The sequence below is a fragment of the Chaetura pelagica genome, unplaced genomic scaffold (genome assembly GCF_000747805.2).
Source record: "Chaetura pelagica isolate M959 unplaced genomic scaffold, ChaPel_1.0 scaffold120, whole genome shotgun sequence".
Lineage (NCBI taxonomy): Eukaryota > Metazoa > Chordata > Aves > Apodiformes > Apodidae > Chaetura > Chaetura pelagica.
This window is the reverse complement of record NW_009951952.1, coordinates 1,181,786-1,190,642: the sequence shown is the minus strand read 5'-3', so window position 1 is coordinate 1,190,642 and position 8,857 is coordinate 1,181,786. Positions and strand designations below refer to the sequence as shown.

Genomic DNA, 8,857 nt, shown 5'->3' with positions numbered 1-8,857 from the left:
GGTGGATGATGACACCCCCCCACCTCGAGCCGTGTGGTGCCCCTGGCAGCCCAGGGAGAACCCACAACCCAGCAGAGCTGTAGAAAAGGCAGGTGTCCCATTTAATGACCCCAACGCCCCCGCGACACAGACGCGCGCAAAGTGCACAGTGAGCGGGGCTCAGCCCCCAGCCCACGGGGAGGTGGGAACTGGGGGGGGCTCAGGGTGTCCGGCACGGCACGGGGACCCCACCCAGACACCCCACCAGCAGCAAGGACAGGGAGAGCCCCGGGAGCTCGGTCCAGTTGGCACCAGTGTCAGGTCCAGTTTGCAGGGAGGTATGGTTCTCGTTCGGCTCCGTGTGGTGCAGGGAGGGCAGGTCAAGCACACCAGGACAGAGGACGGAGTAGGTGGGTCTGGGGGGCCCTGGAGAACACCACCGTGGCAGGTCTGGAGCCTCCCTGCCCAAACCACAGTTTAACCAAAGCAGGGAAAGGGAATAGAGAAGGGGCTGGAAGCTGAGAGGCCTGGGCGAGGGCCCTCAGATCTATCTGGCTATTCCCCTTTGCAAGATACCTGGTGGCTGGGGGGGCTGTGGGGTCTGCCAAGCACCCCAAAACGGGAGTTAGCCTGGGCGACAGGGGTTTACCAGCAGCTCCACGCCCCTGACAGTCTCTCCCAGGTGCGGCTCAGGCACCCCCGTGCCAGGAAGGGGGTCTGAAGGAGTGGGGCCTCCCCTCATTATCTGATGGAAGCGTCGCTGGGGGGGTCACGGTCAGACTCCTCGCTCTCCTCGTTCGGGGCTGACTCGCTGTTGGAGGCTGGGGTGAAGGCAGGAGACTTTCTGCAGAGAAGAGTAAAGGGCAGCGGTCACAGCAGCACCCGGGGGGAGGGAAAGGACCCAGTCTGGTGTGGGCAGGAAGCACCACAGCACGAAGGAGAGAAGCTGAACTGGCCCTCTCACGGGTCCACAGGAATCCTTGGGTGTTAGGGAGGGTGTCCTATAGGACACCAGCTGAGAGGTCCAAAGCATGAAGAAGGGCTGGGAGAGATGTCTGAGCAGAACCTTGCCAAGGCATGCAAGTCTAGGGGTCAGTGAATGCCCACCACAGAGGTCCCCAGTCTAGAGCCACCCTGTCTCCACACGCCTGTGGGGACTTACACAATGCCCTTGCGCAAGGAAAAACCCTCTCTCTGTATGGAGAGTCCTGCTCCACCTGTCAAAACTGACTCCTGCGTGCAGCTCAGCTGCTGCAGAGGTGGCACCATGACGTGCAGAGGAGGCTGGTCACCAGGACACCAACAGCCTCTGGGAACTGCCCTCCCTCCACACTACAACGGGGCAGAGCAAGAGTACTACCCCCTGCTTCAGCTCCCACTCACCCTTGCTCCAGCCCTTGCCCGGTTACCCCAGCCCTCCTGCTGACACTCACCTGTCCCCAGACTGGGTGATGAGCCGCCGACAAGTCTCCATCTGCACGTCCAAGCCTCGCTTCATGCTGCACATCTCCATGTACTCGTGCAGGTGCCGGTTCATGTCATTCTTGGCTGTGGCCAGCTCCAGCTACGCCAGGGAAACAGTGCAGGGATGAGTCCAGGGCATGGCCAGATCCAAGGCTGCTGCCCCCATTACCAGCTACCTCCTCCAGCTTGGTGCCTCCCCTCCCCGAGGACCCACTCCCCCATTTCACATGTGCCATGTCTTCCCCACTTCCTCTTCCCACCTCTATTTGGTCGATGGTTTCCTGGTACTCCTTCTCACGGCTCTTGAAAAGGGACTCTGTGTCCTTGATCACCTTCTCCAGGCTGTCGTCCTGCTGTTGGGGAGAGCAGACAGCAGGGTTAGAGGCAGGTGGACGTCCAGCATCAAGAATCAAAGGCAAGAAGAGAGAACCAGAGACAGAACTGGCAGCACAGGGAAAAGAGGAAAAAGCACAAGCAGTGCTGTACAAATAAGGCACGAGTCAGCCCTGCCAGCAAGGGGCAGGGACACCCAGGACTCACCACAATGAGCAGTGAGCACATCAGCCCAGAACAAGCCCAGCAATGCACAGAATCTTTTGAGGGCACAGACTGTACCGAGGCACGACACATCCCCAGGGGACTGCCGATGGCTGAAGATGCAGGATGGAGAGGGCTTTGGCCAGACCTCTGTTTGGGCAGTGCTGCTGCACAGCGGGCAGGTGAGCTAGAGAGCCCAAGCAAGGGACCACCAGAGCCCAGCCCAGCTAAAGGAGGTCTTCATTTCTGGGAGGGCTGCAGATGGAAAAGGCACCTCTTTCCACAAGTGCCAGGCTGCACCCTTTGTCATGCCTTTCAGGCTATGGGACCTTGGTCTGCCTAACAAGGAGACCCCTGCAAGGATGCAGTAACATATTTACACAGGGGTGGCTGGAGGGAAGCATCTGTACAGGCCTGCAAGGGACGGAGGGACTGAAGTCTGGTCTCTGAGGGAGCATCTTCCCAGGCTCAGGCAGGACCGAGTGTCCCAACCCAGGGCTGGATCCTTGAGGGGACCTGACACCACCGTTACCTCCCCCTGCACCTCTGCGGCCGCGATGGCGTATCCAGAGAAGTCCTCCCAGAGGAGCAGCGTTTCCTCCGTCTCCTCCCACGTGAGGCTGTCACAGTCATCCTCAAAGTCATACTCCCTCCTGCGAACGAGGGAAGAAGCAGATCAGCACCCAGCAGGAGCACCCTAGCAGGGAGGGCGGGCAGAGGGCTGCGTCGGTGGCAAAAGCCTTGCAGGGCTGCAGCTCATGGAGGTCTGGCCAGGACGAGCTCCAGTGTGCCCAAACCCAGCAGGTGGTGGAGAAGGGGCTGGCGCTACCATCAGGAGCCCCGGCAGGAAAGGGGGAAAGCAGAGGGGAGCTGGACCAGCTCCCACCCATGGCCCGGGTGGGCTCAGGCCTCCCAGGGGAGCAGTCCCACCACGCTGCAGAGCACAGGGTGCAAGGACCTCCCATCTCCCCCTCCCCTGCGAAGGGGAGGCACAGCCCACCCCTGCCCTCCCCGTCCCGGGCACTGACACCCGCTCGGTGCCGGCGGCAGAGGTGCGGAGCGGCCGCACTCACAGCTGGTTCAGCATCCTCTGCATCTCCTCGTTGATGCTCATGGCCGTGGTCTCATCCTCCTCCTCCTCCTCCTCAGGCTTCCGGGAGGCATCGCTCTCCGACAGCGAGGTGTCCTCATCGCTGACCTGCTTGCGCTCCCGCTTCCGCCCCGCCGAGGCTGGGACCTTAACGGGAGACAAGTGCAGAGACTACAGAAACGAGGCCGGGTCCGAGGTCGGGAGCGGGTGGTTGGGAGGAGATGGAGGGGAAAGGAATGGTGGGTGGACAGAAAGGCAGGGAGAGAGAGAAAGAGAGGAAGAGAAAAAAGGAAGAAAAGAGAGAGAGAGAGACAGAGAGAGATGGGCTCGTTATGATCAGGTTAAAGATGGTGCAATGGATAAGACATGGTTTCAGCATTTTCTAAAATTAAAACTGAGCAACTAAAGATGGAATCTGTGAAAAAAAAAACACAACAAAACCACAACAATGTGCTTTCACTGCAGAAAAACTCAAATCGCCCACCACCCTGGTCCAGTGACAGGGAAACACAGTGACAGGGAAACACAGTGACAGGGAAACACAGTGACAGAAACAAGAAAAGAGACAGAATCTGAAAAAGGCGAAATGTGTCAATATTTGCAATCCAACCTTATTTACAGAAAGTTTAAAATTTGTACACTTTCCCAACTGAATGGAACTAACCAGTTGCTTCTGTGGGGACAAAGAAAGCAAGACAGAAAGGCAGCAACATCCAGAAAGAGAAATGGGACAGAGACAGAGCAGAGAAAGAGAGAAGATGACGGAGAGGGGAAGGGGAAGGAGAGAGATGGAGTTAGAGACAGACACTCAAGCAACTAGTCTCCCTCCTGCAGCTGCTCCCCTATCACTGTGGGGTCCCCGGGCCTAACACAACAGGACAGTGAGAGGTTGAGGGGACCCTCAATGTCCAAAGCAACATCTGGAGCTTTCCACCTCCTCTCCATGCCCTTTTTCTGGGTCCCCCCGAGACAGACAGAGAGCAAAGGACCACAACAAAGGAGGGTGAGGGTGACCAAGTGTCGCCCCTAGCAGGGGGCCGGTGCTGTCTCTTCTACCTCCTTCAAGAACTCTCCTCCCCAGGGCCAGGGGCTGAGCCTGCAGCAGCAGCAGGCACCTCTCACCTGGAACATCTTGATCATGTCCTCGCAGTTGCGCTGCTGTGCCACGTCACACAGCTTGGCAGTGATGTCGATGCGCCGGCAAATGTCCATGTCCACCTTCATGGCCTTCTCCTGGATCTTGGTGTCCAGCTCTGTGATGTTCTGAACCCACAGCGCCACAGGAGGGGAGGGAAAAAGGAGGAAGATCAGGCAAGGCAAGTGGCAGTGAGAGCCACCCCACATTCCCTCCTGTGCTGCAGGACAGCATCCTGGACATGCCCCACCGAGGAACTGTATTTCTACCCAGCCTCACTGGGTGGGTAGGACACTGCTGCTGGGGCAGAGAGGGGCTAGGGACTCACATTGCTCATCAGTCCCTTGAAGACAACAAGCTCTGCCTTGAGCTGCTCCACCTTCATGGCCAGCTCCTCCTGGCAGGCTTCAGCCTCCTGGGCTTCCTGCTCCGGGCAGAGGGAGATGTGGAAATCAGCATCAGCAGAGGGAGGGCAGCGTGGGTGCAGGGGAAGGGGGGGGGGGGACGGGGATGCCACCTCCTGCAGCTCAGGAGGGAGATGTGGAAATCAGCATCAGCAGAGGGAGGGCAGCGTGGGTGCAGGGGAAGGGGGGGGGGGACAGTGATGCTCACCTCCTGCAGCTCAGCCACCCGGTCCTGAAGCTGGACACGTACCGTGTACTCCTCTTCCCATCTAGGGATACAAAGGCACCAGTCAGATCCCACTGGCCTCGCCTGGGTGGCTGCTGGAGAGGAGAGAGCAGCAGCTGCTCAGCCCGAAGCCATCCGAGAGGGGGGTGATGACGGCACCGGCACCGGGGCGGGACAAAGAACTTGCCCAGGAATGCGTGGCCACTTGTTTCCAGACCAGGGCAGCTGCCAAACGCCTGTCACTTCCCTCAGCCACACGTGACGGGGGGAGCTGGGGACACCAACCACAGGCTCCACGCAGCAGCTGCTCCACAGCCACCCCAGGGCTGCTCCATGGCGTGACGCAGCCCCCGGCCTTCTCACCTGCCCCCAAACCTCTTGGCAATGGGTCACATCAGTTTGAGCCCCAGCACTCGATGGTGGGCTTGCAGATTTGCCCCCACCTGCATCTTATTTGTGTCCTCGTTTGCGTGCCTGCAGTGTTGCAGTTCTGGCTGCCCAGAAGTACGAAACCCAGCCACGATGTGCACCAACACAAAGGGCTGCTCTTCTGCCTCTACCAATGCAGAGGACTGCTCTGTGCTGGCAACCATGCTACCCAGGCAGGGGCAGAAGTCTCCTTAGCTGCAGTACTGAGTAACAGCTTGGATTAAAGAACGTTGTTTCATCCTACAAGGAAGCAGGATGGATTGTCCCCGTTTATGCCCAGTTGGCCGGTGGGTGCTGTATTAAGCCTCTGCAGCTTTGCAAAAGGCTGAGCTGCAAGGTGCCCAGCCTCACTATACAAAGACACACCACCTGGCAATTATTATATTTCACTGTATGAGATCATCATCTTGGGCCACGCTGCAGTGCTGGCCCAGTCCATGGTCTGCTGGGAGGCCACCAGGCTGTACTGCTCTTTGCTAAATGACTATACATCTGTAGAGCAGAGGGGCTGGCACTCGCTGCGGCGCAGCACAGGGCTGGGCTGTTGCATTCCTACCTGACTCCTGACTCTTTTGGGAGGGCCAGATTTCTCCACGAAAGCAGGATTTCTCTGGGAAAGCAACCAGAGCTGGGCCCTGCCTGGTGCTGTGACCTCTGGTTTCCATTTAATGCTTGCAAGCACTGACACGGGCGCTGCAACCCTGCACGAGGACATGAAAAATCTCTCCTCTCACTTACTCACACCAAGTTTGAGAAGTAAGTCCTCAGGTCTAGCAGACACTAAAGCCCTCACATTTGTTATCTCAGGGTATCAGGACAATCTGATGATGTGGGAGAGTCCTGGCTTATGAATCTCTATGTTCTTAAGGCTGGCAACACTGCTCCTTACTCAAACAAGGAGAAAGCGTGCGGTCCTCGTGTTGGTGTTGGCTCCATCCCACAGCTACTGAAGAGGAATCAAAGGGGGATTCCCATCCCTTTAGGGCAAGAGGGAGATGAAGAGGGAGACGAAGAGAGAGAGAGAGAAGGAATAAGTTAAAAGATAGAAGTGCCCTTATATGGGAACTGTTCAAACAAGGCCTCCATCCCCGGGGAGAAAAACGCCTTCCACCACAAGGAGAGATTTTCAGCATCTTTCTCGGCACGGCGCTTCCGCTCTCAGTTTGTCCCCGCCTCCCTCGGGGTCCCTACGTCGTAGCCTGGACTTACCAGGGAAGTAGAGCTGCAAATCCTTAGCAGAACTAATTTCACACCAGTGCTATGGAGGACAGACCAGACAAACACGGATTTCCCAGGCAGCAGGCAACATCAATTCACCCTGCAAGTGACGCATCGCCCTTTCCCTCAGGAACCTCTCTCTTCCGCTCACCTCCTGCCTGGCTCCTTCCTCCCTGCTCCCTCCTGCAATGCACCACTCCCAGCAACGACCTGCCTGCAACGCTGCACCCGCAGCCCAGCTCGATGGCCACTGCCAGGTCCTGGCTGGCTGGCAGCAAGGCTGCCCCACGCAGCCCCACAGCCACCGGCGCGCGCCAAGCGGAGACGCGCGCGGCTCCCGCGCTGCTGCCGGGCAGCAGCCTCCCCAGGGGCTGAAAGAGAGGAGAAGGATGAAGGGAGTGAGGGCAGGAGGGTCTCAGAAGCAGACAGACCTGGCCATCTCCTTACCTACCACAGGCCAGCCCTCCCAAAGCTGAGGACAGGACAAGATGCAGAGCTGTCCCTACAGACCCCTCCACTAGGTGTGTCCCCTTAAGAAGTTCACTTCGCAAAAATAAACAACCCCCTACATCTTTAAAAATCCTGCTTGCTGCAAAAGGCACTGGGGTGCCTTAACCTCTGCTGTTGCCAGTGCTGGGGGGCACCCTTTGGGCTGCTTGGGGCTTGAAGGTTTATGTTTCCCTCTTGCCATGTTTGAGCTTCACCTTAAGGGCGAATGCCCTGCAGGCTGGTGCACCTCCCTGGAGGGCAATCACAGCAGCAAGAGACCCTCTTGCAGCCCTTTGATATATATATATGTAAAGGGGGCTTACAAGAAAGACAGAGAAAGACTCCTTACTAGGGCCTGTAGTGACAGGACAAGGGGCAATTTAGATTGAATGAGGGTAGGTTTAGATTGAACACAAGGAAGACATTTTTTACAATGAGGGTGGTGAGACACAGGAACAGGTTGCCCCACCCCTGGAAGTGTTCAAGGCCAGGCAGCTTGGTCTAGTGAAAGATGTTGCTGCTCATAGCAGGGGGCTGGACTAGATGATCTTTAATTTTCCCTTCCAGCCTAAGCCATTCTTGTCATCCTAACATGCTGTGCCATAACATTACTCACCCCCTATCTCCAGCATGCACTTGCAACTTGACAGATAAAAACTACTTGAGAATACAAAAGCAGTGGACAGCACAAACCTGATGAGATGCTCAGATCTCCAGTACTTGGTGGCTTTGTATGATACTTGCAGACACCCTTTGCCCCTCTCCAGCCACCAAGTCTCCATCTGCTCCTAACAAATGCAGCTCCTGTGAGCCTCTCGCCTGCTGCTGCATCTCTTCTTTTCCTTTCCTGTTGCCCCTGCACCCTTCCTAGATCCCAGACCTGAATTCCAGGCCCTACATATAATAGAATCATATGAATCCTACCCAGAGAGAAGCTCCTCCTGCTGCACTGCTCTAATGCTGCCCTAAAGAGAACACATGCTCAAGCACCCAACCCATTGGTCAGAGAACTGAGAAATCCTATGTTAACACAGTCTGATCCCTCTGCCCCCAGGCAGGTGGCAAAGGGATGACACCAGCCATACCATCCCCAGAGCAGATCAGGGCCTACCAGGAGGTCAGCATCAGCCCTCAGCACAGAGAAGAGGGTGGAAATAGGATCCGCCTGCCCCATTCCCCTGTTTGGGACCTGGCTGCACCCATTAGAAAGTTCCCAGTGCTGCAAAGTGTCTGGGGGTGGGGTCTGCTTTCCTCCAGCTCCTGGTAACACAGTCCAAAAATAGACCCCGCCAACAACATTGGCCCACAGCAGCTCGTGGTGCCCCCCTGCTTCCCACCAGCCCATCCATCACCCACCCCCCTCTCCCTTCCCCAAAACCTGCTTGCCAGAGTGGGACCAACCCCAAAAAGCCCTCCTTTCTCCCAGAGTTTCAGCAGCACCAAACGCACCCAAGTGGGGTGGACTGGGTGAGGGTCAAGCCCTTTGGGGACAAAAAGGTGGCTCCAGCTGCCTGCTTTCTGCAAACTCAGTGCAAGGAGAGGTGCCCACCCCTGGACGAGCGAGGAGCCCAGCACCGGGCACACGTGGCAGCTGTTGGAAAAGCAGAGATGCCAACTCTTCCCTGCTCTTAAGGCACGTGAAGCCTGCTCAGCCTTATGAAGCCAAAACCAGAAGGTGTCACATCTTGGGTGCCCAGCCTTGGTCTTGGCAGCAGAGCTTGGGAAGCACAGGTCAGCACCGTGGGCAGCCACGGTGGGCAGCACACCCCGTGGGCAGCCCCTCCCCAGCATCCTGACGGGACTCTCCCACCGCCAAGAAAAGGACCAGCCTCTCGCCATTCACCGGCAGCGGCCCCAGGCCCTGACCCCATCCTGCGTGCGGAGGG

The 8,857-nt window shown here is 57.5% G+C and overlaps 1 protein-coding gene across 1 annotated transcript in view; it reads right to left on the bottom strand.

Moving 5' to 3' along the window:
- Positions 1-377: 377 nt before the first annotated feature.
- The window catches only part of IFFO1 (intermediate filament family orphan 1), a 9,551-nt gene continuing 1,071 nt past the window's right edge, over positions 378-8,857 (bottom strand). The window contains exons 2-10 of the mRNA XM_009998612.1: positions 4,818-4,878; positions 4,534-4,629; positions 4,193-4,333; positions 3,735-3,740; positions 3,054-3,217; positions 2,507-2,633; positions 1,704-1,793; positions 1,413-1,543; positions 378-823 (exon numbers count right to left, since the gene is read on the bottom strand). Coding sequence (XP_009996914.1) covers positions 721-823; positions 1,413-1,543; positions 1,704-1,793; positions 2,507-2,633; positions 3,054-3,217; positions 3,735-3,740; positions 4,193-4,333; positions 4,534-4,629; positions 4,818-4,878 — 919 coding nt within the window. The 3' untranslated portion in view covers positions 378-720. The remainder of the gene's footprint in view (positions 824-1,412; positions 1,544-1,703; positions 1,794-2,506; positions 2,634-3,053; positions 3,218-3,734; positions 3,741-4,192; positions 4,334-4,533; positions 4,630-4,817; positions 4,879-8,857) is intronic.